This window comes from Daphnia magna, linkage group LG3 (genome assembly GCF_020631705.1).
Source record: "Daphnia magna isolate NIES linkage group LG3, ASM2063170v1.1, whole genome shotgun sequence".
NCBI classification, from domain to species: Eukaryota; Metazoa; Arthropoda; class Branchiopoda; order Diplostraca; family Daphniidae; genus Daphnia; species Daphnia magna.
Genome location: NC_059184.1, coordinates 10,703,686 through 10,720,632, shown reverse-complemented (window position 1 = coordinate 10,720,632; position 16,947 = coordinate 10,703,686). Strand labels below are relative to the sequence as shown.

Sequence of the window (16,947 nt, the reverse complement as noted above, 5' to 3'; positions counted from 1 at the left end):
TTTACACTTCTACATGTAAATAGAATCAAATATACTTGTATTCAATGTGAATACACTGTGATATTATGAGTTTACCCTTCTACATGTAAATAGAATCAAATATACCTGTATTCAATGTAAATACATTGTGATACCATGAGTTTTTACTTCTATAGGTAAACAGGATCAAATTTCCTTGTATTCAATGTGAATACACTGTGATATTATGGATTTACGCTTCTACATGTAAACAGAATCAAATATACTTTTATTCTATGTGAATACAGTGTGATATCATGAGTTTTTACTTCTACATTTAAACAGAATCAAATATACTTGTATTCAAGATGAATATACTGTGATATTATGACTTTACAACTCTACATGTAAACAGAATCAAATATACTTCTATTCAATGTGAATATACTGTGGTATTATGAGTTAACACTTCTACATGTGAACACAATTAAATATACTTGTATTCAATATGAATTTACTGTGATATTATGAGTTTACACTTCTACATGTGAACAGAATCAAATATACTTGTATTCAATGTGAATAAACTGTGATACCACGAGTTTTTACTTCTATATGAAAACAGGATCAAATATACTTGTATTGAAAATGAATACACTGTGATATTATGAGTTTACCTTCAACATGTAAACAGAATCAAATATACTTGTATTCAATGTGAATACACTGTGATCCCGTGAGTTTTTACTTCTATTGGTAAACAGGATTAAATACTCTTGTATTCAATGTGAATACACTGTTATGTTATGAGTTTACACTTCTGCATGTAAATAGAATCAAATATACTTGTATTTAATGTGAATAAACTGTGATACCATGAGTTTTTACTTCTGGTATAATATGTAAACAGGATCAAATATCCTTGTATTCAAATAAATATACAGTGATATTATGAGTTTACCTTTCTACACGTAAACAGAATCAAATATACTTGTATTCAATGTGAATACACTGTGATATTATTAGTTAACACTTCTACATGTAAATTGAATCAAATATACTTGTATTGAATGTGAATACACTGTGATATTATGAATTTTTACTTCTATGTTTAAACAGGATCAAATATACTTGTATTCAATGTGAATACACTGTGATATTTTGAGTTTACACTTCTACATGTAAATAGAATCAAATATACTTGTATGTAATGTGAATACACTGTGATACCATGAGTTTTTACTTCTATCTGTAAACAGGATCAAATATCTTTGTATTCAATGTGAAAACACTGTGAAATTATGAGTTTACACTTCTACATGTTAACAGAATCAAATATACTTGTATTCAATGTGAATATACTGTGATACCATGAGTTTTTACTTCTATATATAAACAGGATCAAATATCCTTGTATTCAATGTGAATACACTGTGATATTATGAGTTTACACTTCTACATGTAAACAGAATTAATATTCTTTTATTCAATGTGAATACACTGTGATACCATGATTTTTTACTTCTAAATGTAAACAGGTTCAAATATCCTTGTATTCAAAGTAAATACACTGTGATATTATGAGTTTACACTTCTACATGTAAACAGAATCAAATATACTTATATTCAATGTGAATACACTGTGATACCATGAGATTTTACTTCTATATGTAAACAGGATCAAATATATTTGTATTCAATGTGAATACACTGTGATATTATAAGTTTACACTTCTACGTATAAAAAGATCAAATATACTTCTATTCAATGGGAATACACTGTGATACCACGAGTTTTTACTTCTATGTGTAAACAGGATCAAATATACTTGTATTTAATGTGAATACACTGTGATTTTATGAGATTTTACTTCTATATGTAAACAGGTTCAAATATCGTAATATTCAATGTGAATACACAATGATGTTATGAGTTTACCTTTCTACATGTAAACAGAATCAAAAATACTTGTATTCAATGTGAATACACTGTGATATCATGAGTTTTTACTTCTAAATGGAAACAGGTTCAAATATCCTTGTATTCAAAGTGAATAACTGTGATATTATGAGTTTACACTTCTACTTGTAAACAGAATCAAATATACTTATATTCAATGTGAATACACTGTGATACCATGAGTTTTTACTTCAATTTGTAAACAGGATCAAATATACTTGTATTTAATGTGAATACACTGTGATTTTATGAGTTTTTAATTCTATATGTAAACAGGATCAAACATCGTTGTATTCAATGTGAATACAATGTGATATGATGAGTTTACATTTCTACATGTAAACAGAATCAAATATACTTGTATTCAATGTGAATACACTGTGATATTATGATTTTACACTTCTACATGTTAATATAATCAAATATACTTGTATTGAATGTGAATACACTTTGATATTATGAATTTCTACTTCTATATTTAAACAGGATCAAATATCCTTTTATTCAAAGTGAATACACAGTGATATTATGAGTTTACCTTTCTACATGTAAACAGAATCAAATATACTTGTATTCATTATGAATACTCTGTGGTATTATGAGTTTACATTTCTACATGTAAATATAATCAAATATACTTGTATTTAATGTGAATACACTGAGATACCATAATTTTTACTTCTATATGTAAACAGGATCAAATATCCTTGTATTCAATGTGAATACACTGTGATATTATTAGTTTTCACTTCTACATGTAAACAGAATCAAATATACTTTTATTCAATGTGAATACACGGTGATACTATGAAATTTTACCTCTACATGTAAACAGAATGATGTGTGTGGTGAATACACTGTGATATTATGAGTTTACACTTCTCCATGTAAACAGAATAAAATATACTTGTATTCTATGTGAATACACTGTGATACCATGAGTTTTTACTTCTAAATGTAAACAGGATAAAATATCCTTGTATTGAATATGAATACACAGTTATATTTTGAGTTGACACTTTTACATGTCAATAGAATCAAATATACTTGTATTCAATTTGAATACACTATGATACCATGAGTTTTTACTTCTATATGTAAACAGGATCAAATATCCTTGTATTCAATGTGAATACACTGTTATATCATGAGTTTACACTTCTACATGTAAACAGAATCAAATATACTTGTATTCAATGTGAATTCACTGTGATACCATGAGTTTTTACTTCTACATGTAAACAGAATCAAATATACTTGTATTCAATGTGAATACACTGTAATTTTATGAGTTTACACTTCTACATGTAAAATGGATCAAATATACTTGTATTAAATGTGAATACACTGCGATATTATGAGTTTACACTTCTACATCTAAACAGAATAAAATATACTTGTATTCAATGTGAATACACTGTGATATTATTAGTTTACAATTCTACATGTAAACTGAATCAAATATACTTATATTCAATGTGAATACACTGTAATATTATGAGTTTACACTTCTACATGTAAACAGAATCACGTAAACTTGTATTCAGTGAGACTATACTGTTATATTATGAGTTTACACTTTTAAATGGAAATAGAATCAAATATACTTGCATTCAATTTGAATACACTGTGATATCATGAGGTTTTACTTCTATATGTAAACAGGATCAAATATCCTTGTATTCAATGTGGATACACTGTGATTTTATGAGTTTACAATTCTACATGTAAACAGAATCAAATATACTTGTATTCAATGTGAATTCACTGTGATCCCATGAGTTTTTACTTCTACATGTAAACAGGATCAAATAAACTTGTATTCAATGTGAATACACTGTTATATTATGAGTTTTCACTTCTACATGTAAACAGATTCAAATATACTTGTATTCAATGTGAATACACTGTGATATTATGTGATTATACTTCAATATGTAAACAGGATTAAATATACTTGTATTCAATATGAATACACTGTGATACTATGAGTTTTTACTTCTATATGTAAACCGAATCAAATATACTTGTATTCAATCTGAATACACTGTGATATTATGATTTTATACTTCTACATGAATACAGAATCAAATATACTTGTATTCAATGTGAATATACTGTGATATTATGAGTTTACACTTCTACATGTAAATAGAATCAAATATACTTGTATTCAACGTGCTTACACTGTGATATTATGAGTTTACAATTCTACATGTAAACAGAATCAAATATACTTGTATTCAATGTGAATACACTGTAATATTATGAGTTTACACCTCTACATGTAAACAGAATCAAGTAAACTTGTATTCAGTGAGAATATACTGTTATATTATAAGTTTAAACTTCTAAATGTAAATAGAATCAAATATACTTGTATTCAATGTGAATACACTGTGATACCATGAGTTTTTACTTCTATATGTAAACAGGATCAAATATCCATGTATTCAATGTGGATACACTGTGATATTATGAGTTTACAATTCTACATGTAAACAGAATCAAATATACCTGTATTCAATGTGAATTCACTGTGATCCCATGAGTTTTTACTTCTATATGTAAACAGGATCAAATATACTTGAATTCAATGTGAATACACTGTGATATTATGAGTTTTCACTTCTACATGTAAACAGATTCAAATATACTTGTTTTCCATGTGAATACACAGTAATATTATTAGTTTACACTTTTACATGTTAACAGGATCAAATATACTTGTATTCAATGTGAAAACACTGCGATATTATGAGTTAACACTTCTACATCTGAACAGAATTAAATATACATGGTATTCAATGTGAATACACTGCGATATTATGAGTTTACACTTTTACATGTAAATAGAATCAAATGTACTTGTATTCAATGTGAATACACTGCGACTTTAAGAGTTTACATTTCTTCTTGTAAACAGAATCAAATATACTTGTATTCAATGTGAAAACACTGTGATACCATGAGTTTTTATTTCTATATGTAAACAGGATCAAGTATACTTGTATTAAATGTGAATACACTGTGATATTAAGAGTTACACTTCGACATGCAAACAGAATGAAATATTCTTGTATTCAATGTCAATACACTGTTATTTTATGAGTTTACACTTCTACTTGTAAACAGAATCAAATATTCTTGTATTCAATGTGAATGCACTGTGATAATATTTGTTTTCACTTCTACATGTAAATAAAATCAAATATACTTGTGTTCAATGTGAATACACTGTGATATTATGAGTTTACGCTTCTACATGTAAATAGAATCAAATATACTTGTATTCAATGTGAATACACTGTGATACCACGAGTTTTTACTTCTATATGTAAACAGGATCAAATATCCATGTATTCAATGTGGATACACTGTGATATTATGAGTTTACAATTCTACATGTAAACAGAATCAAATATACCTGTATTCAATGTGAATTCACTGTGATCCCATGAGTTTTTACTTCTATATGTAAACAGGATCAAATATACTTGAATTCAATGTGAATACACTGTGATATTATGAGTTTTCACTTCTACATGTAAACAGATTCAAATATACTTGTTTTCCATGTGAATACACAGTAATATTATTAGTTTACACTTTTACATGTTAACAGGATCAAATATACTTGTATTCAATGTGAAAACACTGCGATATTATGAGTTAACACTTCTACATCTGAACAGAATTAAATATACATGGTATTCAATGTGAATACACTGCGATATTATGAGTTTACACTTTTACATGTAAATAGAATCAAATGTACTTGTATTCAATGTGAATACACTGCGACTTTAAGAGTTTACATTTCTTCTTGTAAACAGAATCAAATATACTTGTATTTAATGTGAAAACACTGTGATACCATGAGTTTTTATTTCTATATGTAAACAGGATCAAGTATACTTGTATTAAATGTGAATACACTGTGATATTAAGAGTTACACTTCTACATGCAAACAGAATCAAATATTCTTGTATTCAATGTCAATACACTGTGATTTTATGAGTTTACACTTCTACTTGTAAACAGAATCAAATATTCTTGTATTCAATTTGAATGCACTGTGATAATATTTGTTTTCACTTCTACATGTAAATAAAATCAAATATACTTGTGTTCAATGTGAATACACTGTGATATTATAAGTTTACGCTTCTACATTTAAACAGAATCAAATATACTTGTTTTCAATGTGAATACACTGTGATACCACGAGTTTTTACTTCTATATGTAAACAAGATCAAATATACCTGTATTCAATGTGAATACACTGTGATATTATGAGTTTACACTTCTACATTTAAACAGAATCAAATATACTTGTATTCAATGTGAATACACTGTGATATTATGAGTTTACACTTCTACATGTAAATAGAATCAAATACACTTGTATTTGTTGTGTATCTGTGAGTTCTCAAATACGAACACAATTGTATTTAAGCCGCGCATGAGACGTAGGTCCTTAACACACGAAAGCGTAAGCGAGACTGCCCTCGGTCGACCTCACATGCCGGCGCCTCGAACGCACTCTGCGCCGACTGGCGGGCAGCTCGACAACACTGTGACGGGAACACAACAACTCTCCCCAAGACGTTATGTCATTGAGAAAATGTGAGTAACGGCTTAACACACTTAATACAGGGGATGGTAATGAGGCGGGAAGGGTACTTGGGCAAGTCGGGCATTACAATTACATATCAAACGTAACTTTACGCTTTGGAATTCGGCCGCTGCGCCGAGGTGCGGGCTGGCCGCTGTCGGTGGTTTTCCTGGGACGTGCGCGATGGATGCGCTGTCACTCTCCTTTCCACCTCGATCCGCGGTGCTGGCACCTGTCTCCCGATGGCCTTTGTCCTCGGCTTTGTCATCATTGGCTGGCGTGGCGGCGATCATTGGGCGTAAGAAACGGCGGTTCCGCCATAAGGCCGCTTGCGAATTTGACGCGGTAGGAGCGATAGCGCCCGACGCTGACAATGACTCCCACCTTGTCCAACAGCTTCAGCTTGGGGTTCCAAATCCGTACGTGGGTGCCCAAAAGAAGTGGGGCCAGAGGGCGTGCGTGTTTGTCGTACCGGAACTTGACGGATGCGTCGATTTCTGCCTGGCGGTCCCTCCCTTCCATGACGGCCTGCCATCGTGCGGCGTATGACGTCCGATGAGCCGGAATGATGAACCTCAACTGATGGCCGAAGACCATTTCTGCTGGCGACACGCCGTTCTCCCTTGGGGTGTTCCGGAATTCAAGCATCCCGCGAGAGAATTCGTCGGAAAACAGATCGCCGCTAGTTGAAATTTTTGTCACGAGCTCCTTCATGGCGGCGACCGCCGCCTCCGCGTGTCCGTTGCTCTGTGGATAATGGGGCGTTGAATTCCCCCATTGAACACCCCACTGACGTAGCTTCGACTGAAAGAGATTAGAGTCGAATTGTGGGCCGTTATCCGACCGCAGGCGAACCGGAACACCCAGATCCACAAAATTTTCGATTATTGCTTGGGTCACTTCGCGAGCAGACGGATCATGGCGCCACTGGTGCACGATTGGCCATCCGGACAGGCGGTCCGCATAGACGAGGAAATGAAGAGGACCAGACTGGAAAAGGTCGACCGAAACATCCTCGAATACACGCGAGGGTAGGGGGTCCCACATTAGAGGCTCCTGTTGTTGGGCTGGAAGTCGCTGTTGGCATGAATCGCAGCTCTCCACTAACATGGTGATGTCGTTTGAAATCCCAGGCCAGAATACGGTTTGTCGAGCGCGACGCTTCATGCGCACTATACCTTGATGAGCCGCATGCAATTTCCGTAGTAAGTCGCGGCGGGTTGGTTTAGGGATAACGATCCGCCGACCGAACAAGACGAGGCCATCCTCCACGGACAGTTCCGTCCGGATATTCCAATATTGCCGGACGCATTGGGCTGTACGCTCCCTCTTGGTGGTGAAACCCTCAGAAATTGCGGTGATGAGCGCTGAGTAATCGGTGTCCGTTGAAGCTACGGCCCTGAGGTCATCTAGTAGAGGATCTGGTAAGTGTGGGGGGTCTTCGATGGGCTCTGGTTCCTCGTCTTCCCGCTGCATAATGTTGACTTGTCGTACGATGATCCGTTGCGCGAAGGAGTGGACGTCTGTGTTGTCGGCTTCATCGTCTGAACCGGGGTCGTGCACAGGTGCACGGGATAGAGCGTCCGGAATTGCATGATCGCGGCCCTTGCGCCACTCTGTTGTAAACATGAAAGGCGAGAGGCGTTCCTTTGGGTGTACTTATCTAGAATGGTGACAAGGGCCTGATGATCAACGATCAGACGAAACATGGGCAGGCCGAGTAGGTATAATTTGCATTTCCTCATGGCCCACTCGACGGCAGCCAGTTCCGGCTCCACGATGGCGTAGCGGGACTCTGTGTCGGTACACCATCGGGAGTTGGCGTCGACCAGTTTCCATATAGACCCGTGTAGCTGTAAGAGGGCGTATCCCATGCCGTGTTTCCGCGATGCATCCACCTGAAGAGACGTTTCCAGCGATGGATCAAACTGGGCCAAGATGGGCGGCGCTAACAGCGCCTGCTTGACCGCGGCAAAAGCTGTGTCGTGGTCGTTGGTCCATTCGAAAGGTGTTCTGACACTCAACAAGTGGCGGAGAGGCGCCTTGGCTGCGGCGACCGAAGTGGAGAACCCGGCGAGCTGTTCAACTAGACCCATGAAGGAACGGAGTTCAGTGATGTTAGTTGGGCGGGGAAAATCAGAAATTGCCCGCAGCTTACCAGGATCAACCGTGATGCCACCTGGCCGTATCTGGTATCCGACCCACTGGAGTTGCTGCTTGGCAAAGCAGAATTTATTTCGGCTGAAGGTGATGCCGGCCTTCCTAGCGGCCGACAACACGGCGCAGACTCCAGCGATGTGTTCCGGAAACGCGGGATCAAAGCGGAGAAGGTCGTCGACGACCCTGACGGTATTAGGGACGCTCTGGAAGGCGACGTCAGCGCGCCGGTTATACTCGTCACTGGAGCTGCAAAGCCCCATGGATGCCCTGAGGAATTTATATCTGCCCCATGGCGTCATGAATATGGTTAGATGTTGGGATGACGGGTGAAGGGGAATCTGGAAATACCCATTGGCTTCATGGAAAGTTGTGAAAAATCTGGCGTCTCCAGTGATTTCGGCGACGGCGTTCCGCGGCGTGCGGGTCGGGTGCGTTGGTCGGCGGACATGACGATTCAGCTTGGTGTGATCCACGCATAAACGCAAAGACCCGTCCGCTTTACGAGTAACTAATAAGGGGGCCGCCCATTCTGAGGCCTCGGTTACCGGCATCATAATACCTTTGCCCACGTATTCATCCAGCAAGCGCTTCACTTCCGGTCGATCGGCGAAAGGTATTGGTCGGGCCCCGTTGACGTGGTACGGCTCGGCGTCGTCCTTGAGTTCAATTGTCATTTCTGGGCCTTCCATGCACTTTAGAACACCCGATTGGTCGAACACGTCGGCGTAACCGTCTGCAATGGCCTCCTCGATCCGCTTGACATCGTCTAAGGTGGGGTGCGACGGGATGGGGCCTATAAAACCACAAGGGTTTTCAGGTTTAACGGTTGACGCAAGGGATTTAATTGAAATACCCGTAGCCGTCTTCCGGACTGGTTTCGGATAATCTTCGTGAAGGATTCCCAAAGCCTTGCAATCATGCCAGGCTACGAGAAATCCCTCTACATCCGGGCTGAATAAAATAGTTACGGCTGCCGTCCCTCCTTCGTACTTGACGCAAAATTCCTTTTCACCCACTACAAGAAGAGGGGTCGATTTGTCAGCCATCACAAGATCGAACGGGCAGTGTGAGAGGTCATGCTCCGATAGTCCCAACTGGCGCAGCACCTCCATGCCACCAACGGTAGCTTCTGCTCCACTATCTGGCGTCGTTTCCTGTATGGTCGCTATCACTTTGCCAGATGGCTCGCAAATTTGCATCGGAATGGTAGGTGCTGGTCGTCGACGTCGGCAACTGCTTACGTTGCCAACCACCACACGCTTCATGTTGACGCGGGAACGATTGCTGCCAGTGCCACCGCTGCTACCGCTACCACCAGGGCCACCACTGCTGCCGCTTCCACCCGTACGGTGACCAGCGCTCGATCTTGGCCTCATTGGACAACATGGGGCAAAATGGTTCTCATTTCCACAATTGTTGCACTGCTTCCCGATTGCCGGGCACGGTTCATCCGAATGTTGGGTCGGGCGGCCGCACAATCCACACTTGTTGACTTCTGATTGCCGAAACTGCCGTTGGTGCTTGAGTTGTATCTTGGCTACTTACGCTGGGCCACTCAAAGACCTCTCATTCGCCCGTGCCAACTCCTTGCTACGGCATATGTTGATGGTCTGCTGGGACGTAGGAAACGGGCTGATGGCCAACAGACGTCGCTTTGTTTCAGCGTCCTGGATACCTGCCATTATGCGCGTTGCCATTCTCTCGTCCAAGCACGCGATACATAGGTTGGCAGCTTCCGCGAGGTTCTTGAGCCGAATGTAAAATTCATCAAAGGTCTCCGTCGTACCTTGTTTGCATTCCTCAAAGGCCACTCTGTCCAGAGCTATGTTGCATTTTGACCGGATATAATCCTTTATCTGGTCGAGGACGTCGGCCGGGGTCACCACTGACGTCAGAGATATGCCGAGCGCCACCTCGACGACCTGGTGCATTGCTGGGTCCAGGACCATCCGAAAGGCGGCCATCTGCTCGTTGACCGGGTACACGCTGAGCTGGTTCAATTGGCTGAAATCATTCCATCGATTTGTCCACGAACGAAGCTGGGAGAGGGAAGCGTCGCCAGGCAATTTGTCCAGGCACGAGGGATCAATACGGCGTCGCTGAGATGTAGTTACAGCCGCTGGGTGTGGAACAGTACCCACGCCACCGCTGCTTCCGCTTCCGCCAACGCCACCGCTGAGGCCGCTACCGCCCCCGCTGCTGCTGCTACCACCAGCGCCACCGCTGCTACCACTTCCACCAGCGCCCCCGGCGCCAGCGAGCAACACCTGGAGCTGCTGAGCGATGCCGGCCAGCTGGGTGGTCATCGTGATTTGATTTTGCTCCATGGCGTCCATGCGGGAATTTGTGGCCGCTACAGCTGCTGCCGCAGCGGCGGCGGCGTCCATTGCGTCATCCGCCGTCGCCATGCTGACCGGTTGTTCAGAGCGGGACGCCTATGGTGGGATGAATGATGACCGTTTACGACTGGATGAGCGCAGGTTATGCTGGTGGCTGGTCATATATATATAAACACTCGCCTCGATGCTCACTGATTGGAGAAAGTCGGTACTGCACGTGTTCACCAATGAAGCACAGCCAACCACGGCAATAGTGAACCCTCGGACGTTGCGACCACCACGGACATAAAATTTTCCCACTCAAATAGGGAAATTGAGCCACGAAATATGCACGCAAGACACTGGGACACACTAACCGATGAAAATGAGTGTAACTCACCAGTTACAACTATGGATATCGAGAACAAGGACCGCCAAGATGGCCGCCACCAAGCCACTGATGAGGAGAGGGGATGAGCGGGCGAGCACTGACGGTGTGTATACATCGATACCCCAAATAAGCCACAAAATACAACGCTGAGAAAGTAAAGGGCGTTACGATAAGTCCAACTGCGCCATGTTGTGTATCTATGAGTTCGCAAATACGAACAAAATTGTATTTAAGCCGCGCATGAGACATAGGTCCTTAACACACGAAAGCGTAAGCGAGACTGCTCTCGGTCGACCTCACATGCCGGCGCCTCGAACGCACTCTGCGCCGACTGGCGGGCAGCTCGACAACACTGTGACGGGAACACAACAGTATTCAACGTGAATACACTGTGATACCATGAGTTTTTATTTGTATATTTAAACATGATCAAATTTACTTGAATTCAAAGTGAATGCATTGTGATCTTATGAGTTTACACTTCTACATGTAAACAGAATCAAATATACTTGTATTCGATGTGAATACACTGTTATCATTGAGTTTTTACTTCTATATGTAAACAGAATCAAGTATCCTTGTATTCAATGTGAATACACTGTGATATTATGAGTTTACACTTCTACATGTAAACAGAATCAAATATACTTGTATTCAATGTGAACACACTGTGATACCATGAGTTTTTACTAATATATGTAAACAGGATCAAATATACTTTTATTAAATGTGAATACACTGTGATACCATGAGTTTTTACTTCTATATGTAAACAGGATCAAATATATTTGTATTCAATGTCAATACACTGTGATACAATGAGTTTTTACTTCTATAAGTAAACAGAATCAAATATACTTGTATTCAATGTAAATACACTGTGATATTATGTGATTATACTTTTATATGTAAACAGGATTAAATATACTTGTATTCAATGTGAATACACTGTGATACTATGAGTTTTTACTTCTATATGTAAACCGAATCAAATATACTTGTATTCATTCTGGATGCACTGTGATATTATGATTTTATACTTCTACATGTAAACAGATTCAAATATACTTGTATTCAATGTGAATATACTGTGATATTATGAGTTTACACTTCTAAATGTAAACAGAATCAAATATACTTGTATTCAATGTGAATATACTGTTATATTATGAGTTTACACTTCTTAATGTAAATAGAATCAAATATACTTGTATTCAATGTGAATACACTGTGATACCATGAGTTTTTACTTCTTTATGTAAACAGGATCAAATATCCTTGTATTCAATGTGGATACCCTGTGATATTATGAGTTTACAATTCTAGATGTAAACAGAATCAAATATACTTGTATTCAATGTGAATTCACTCTGATCCCATGAGTTTTTACTTCTTTATGTAAACAGGATCAAATATCCTTGTATTCAATGTGGATACCCTGTGATATTATGAGTTTAGAATTCTAGATGTAAACAGAATCAAATATACTTGTATTCATTGTGAATTCACTGTGATCCCATGAGTTTTTACTTCTTTATGTAAACAGGATCAAATATACTTGTATTCAATGTGAATACACTGTGATATTATGAGTTTACACTTCTACATGTAAAGAGAATCAAATATACTTGTATTCAATGTGAATACACTGTGATACCATGCGTTTTTACTTCTATATGTAAACAGGATCAAGTATACTTGTATTCAATGTGAATACACTGTGATATTATAAGTATACACTTCAACATGTAAACAGAATCACATATACTTGTATTCAATGTGAACACACTGTGATACCATGAGTTTTTATTAATATATGTAAACAGGAACAAATATACTTTTATTAAATGTGAATACACTGTGATACAATGGCTTTTTACTTCTATAAGTAAACAGAATCAAATAAACTTGTATTCAATGTGAATACACTGTGATATTATGAGTTTACACTTCTACATGTAAATAGAATCAAATATACTTGTAATCAATGTGAATACACAGTGATATTATTAGTTTACACTTCTACATGTAAACAGAATCAAATGTACTTTTATTCAATTTGAATACACTGTGATAACATGAGTTTTTACTTCTATATGTAAAGAGGATCAAACATACTTGTATTCAATGTTAATACACTGTGATACCATGAGTTTTAACTTCGATATGTCAACAGGATCAAATATTCTTGTATTCAATATGAATACACTGTGATAGTATGAGTTTACACTTCTCCATGTAAACAGAATAAAATATACTTGTATTCTATGTGAATACACTGTGATACCATGAGTTTTTACTTCTAAATGTAAACAGGATCAAATATCCTTGTATTGAATATGAATACACAGTTATATTCTGAGCTTACACTTCTACATGTAGATAGAATCAAATATACTTGATTTGAATGTGAATACACTGTGATACCATGAGTTTTTACTTCTAAATGTAAACAGGATCAAATATCCTTGTATTCAATGTGAATACACTGTAATATTATGAGTTTACACTTCTACATGTAAACAGAATCAGATATACTTGTATTCAATGTGAATACACTGTGATTTCACGAGTTTTCACTTCTATATGTAAACAGGATCAAATATCCTTGTATTCAATGTGAATACACTGTGACATTATGAGTTTACACTTCTACATGTAAACAGAATCAAATATAATTGTATTCAATGTGAATACAGTGTAATTTTATGAGTTTTGACTTCTATATCTAAACAGGATCAAATATACTTGTATTCAATGTGAATGCACTCTGAAATTATGAGTTTACACTTCTACAAGTAAAAAGAATCAAATATACTTGTATTCAATGTGAATACACTTTGATACCATGAGTTTTTACTTCTAAATGTAAACAGGATCAAATATCTTTGTATTCAATGTGAATACACTGTGATATTATGAGTTTACACTTCTACATGTAAACAGAATCAAATATACTTGCATTCAATTTTACTTCTATATGTATGCAAGATCAAATATACTTGTATTCCATGTGAAAACACTGTGATATTATGAGATTACATTTCTACATGTACATACAATCAAATATACTTGTATTCAATGTGAATGCACTGTGATACCATGAGTTTTTACTTCTATATGTAACCAGAATCAAATATACTTGTATTCAATGTGAATGCACTGTGATACCATGAGTTTTTACTTCTATATGTAAACAGGATCAAATATACTTGTATTCAATGTGAATACACTGCGATATTATGGGTTAACACTTCTACATCCAAACAGAATAAAATATACTTGTTTTCAATGTGAATACACTGTGATATTATGAGTTTATACTTCTACATGTAAACAGAATCAAGTTACCTTGTATTCAGCGGAATATACTGTTATATTATGAGTTTACACTTCTACATGTAAATAGAATCAAATATACTTGTATTTAATGTGAATACACTGTAATACCATAAGTTTTTCCTTCTATATGTAAACAGGAACAAATATCCTTGTATTCAATGTGAATACACTGTGATATTATGAGTTTACACTTCTACATGTAAACAGAATCAAATATTCTTGAATTCAATGTGAATACACTGTGATATTATGAGTTTACACTTCTACATGTAAACAGAATCAAATATACTTATTGTTAGAATAAATAATACACAACATAACATATTAATCCTTACTCATACTTTTATTGGTTCATGTTCACACATAGAACAATATCAGAACAGATTAACACGAGACACAGATACAGGAGAGCAGTTGTTACCAGGATGATGATGAAAAAGAAAGAGAAGTGATCTACACTAGAAGAGATCTGCAGACGACAACTATGACAGTTGATCAATAGCGACACCTATTAATAAAACCTCTTACTTAATGTGTTCCATGGTTGAGATTTTCCTCAACACTTTCCCTAAAACTCAAACACGGAAGATCAGATACTTTTCCAACTCCAATCCTTTTCCTCATACTCAAGAATTTTTGACCAGCCAGAGCCTTAGTAAAAATATCTGCTAGTTGATCATCAGTACCTACAAATTTAACAACTATTTTATCTTCATTTACTTGCTCTCTAATCCAGTGCCACTTGAGTTTGATGTGTTTTGTTCTTTGATGAAATTCCGGGTTGTAAACCAATCTAACTGCTCCTTCGTTATCACAAAACATCGACACTTCTGTTATTTCCTCTCCAGTTAAATCTTCAAGTAGATAGCCGAGCCATACAGCTGTCTTTGTTCCTTGGCACGCTGAAATATACTCTGCTTCGGTAGTAGAGAGAGAAGTGCATGGTTGTTTCTTACTAGCCCAAGCGACTGGTCCACCATTGAGAAAGAAGATGCTGCCTGATGTGGATTTTCTATCGTCGACGTCGCCTGCAAAATCAGCATCGGTATATCCGTGAAGTCCCGCTTTCTCTCCTACAATCCTAATTCCGTAATCTTTTGTGGCTTTTAAATATCCAAGGATCTGATCGAGTGCTCTCCAATGTTCGCTTTGTGGATCTTGACCAAACCTTGCCACTTGGCAAACTGCATATGCGATGTCTGGTCGTGTTTGCAAGGCTAAATACAATAGAGCGCCAACTGCTTCACGAAAACTGAAATTTCGCTTTCCCTCGCTCTGTTGATTTTGAGCATACGCCGAGAGTTTAACTTTTGGGTTAGCTGGTATAGCTCTTGGAAAAATATCTTTTATGTTAAATCTTGTCAATATCTTATTAACTTGATGTTCTTGCGACAAGAAATATCTTTTGTTTGGTCTGTCCATCGTTATGTTAATTCCAATGTATCTAGTTGGAGGAACAATTTTAAATAAATATTCTTCGCCGATAGTATTTCTCACATTTACAAGTGTTTGTTTTCTTGTACTGCTAGTCCATGCGTCATCAACATGTACTAGAATATAGCTGATTTCTTCCTTTGTTCTTTTTACGTAGACGCAACGATCTGCTCTGCTTGGTTGGAATCCCATTCATCCTAGAGTTTTGTCAAATCATTCATACCAAAGTCGAGGAGCTTGCTTCAACCCATTTACTGACTTTTTCAGCAAACAAACTAGGTGCTCCTTTCCAGGAACTGTGAAACCCTCCGGTTGCTTCAAATACACTTCCTTGTCCAAGTCTGCATAAAGAAAAGCAGTACTAATGTCAAATTGCATTACATCCATGTCACGAGCAGCACATTCACTAAGCACCACTTTTACTGATTCACTATGCGGCACCGGAGAAAATGTTTCTTCATAGTCCAATCCAAATCTTTGCCTTGATCCAATTACTACCAATCTTTCTTTATAAGTTTCTTCAACTCCCTCGTAGGCTGGTTTAATTTTACCGATAATTTTACAGTTTAATGCAGCCCGACCTGGCGGAAGTGGAACGAGTTCCCAAGTTTTGTTTTTGATTTGGGCATCATACTCTTTCTGATATTCTGATAGCCATTTCTCTTTCTCCGGAGAAGCCATAGCCTCCTTGTAGCTCTGTGGCTCATTTGCCTCCACGAATAGCACCGTACCATGTTTTTCGACAAATTCGCCTATATTTATAT

General features: G+C 37.5%; 1 protein-coding gene across 1 annotated transcript; it reads right to left on the bottom strand.

Moving 5' to 3' along the window:
- Positions 1-6,805: 6,805 nt before the first annotated feature.
- Positions 6,806-10,074, bottom strand: LOC123470672 (uncharacterized protein K02A2.6-like). The gene is made up of 2 exons (XM_045171223.1): positions 8,241-10,074; positions 6,806-8,154 (listed from the first exon to the last, which is right to left on the bottom strand). The coding sequence occupies exons 1-2, from the start codon at positions 10,072-10,074 to the stop codon at positions 6,806-6,808; spliced, it is 3,183 nt and encodes a 1,060-aa protein (XP_045027158.1).
- Positions 10,075-16,947: the final 6,873 nt, after the last annotated feature.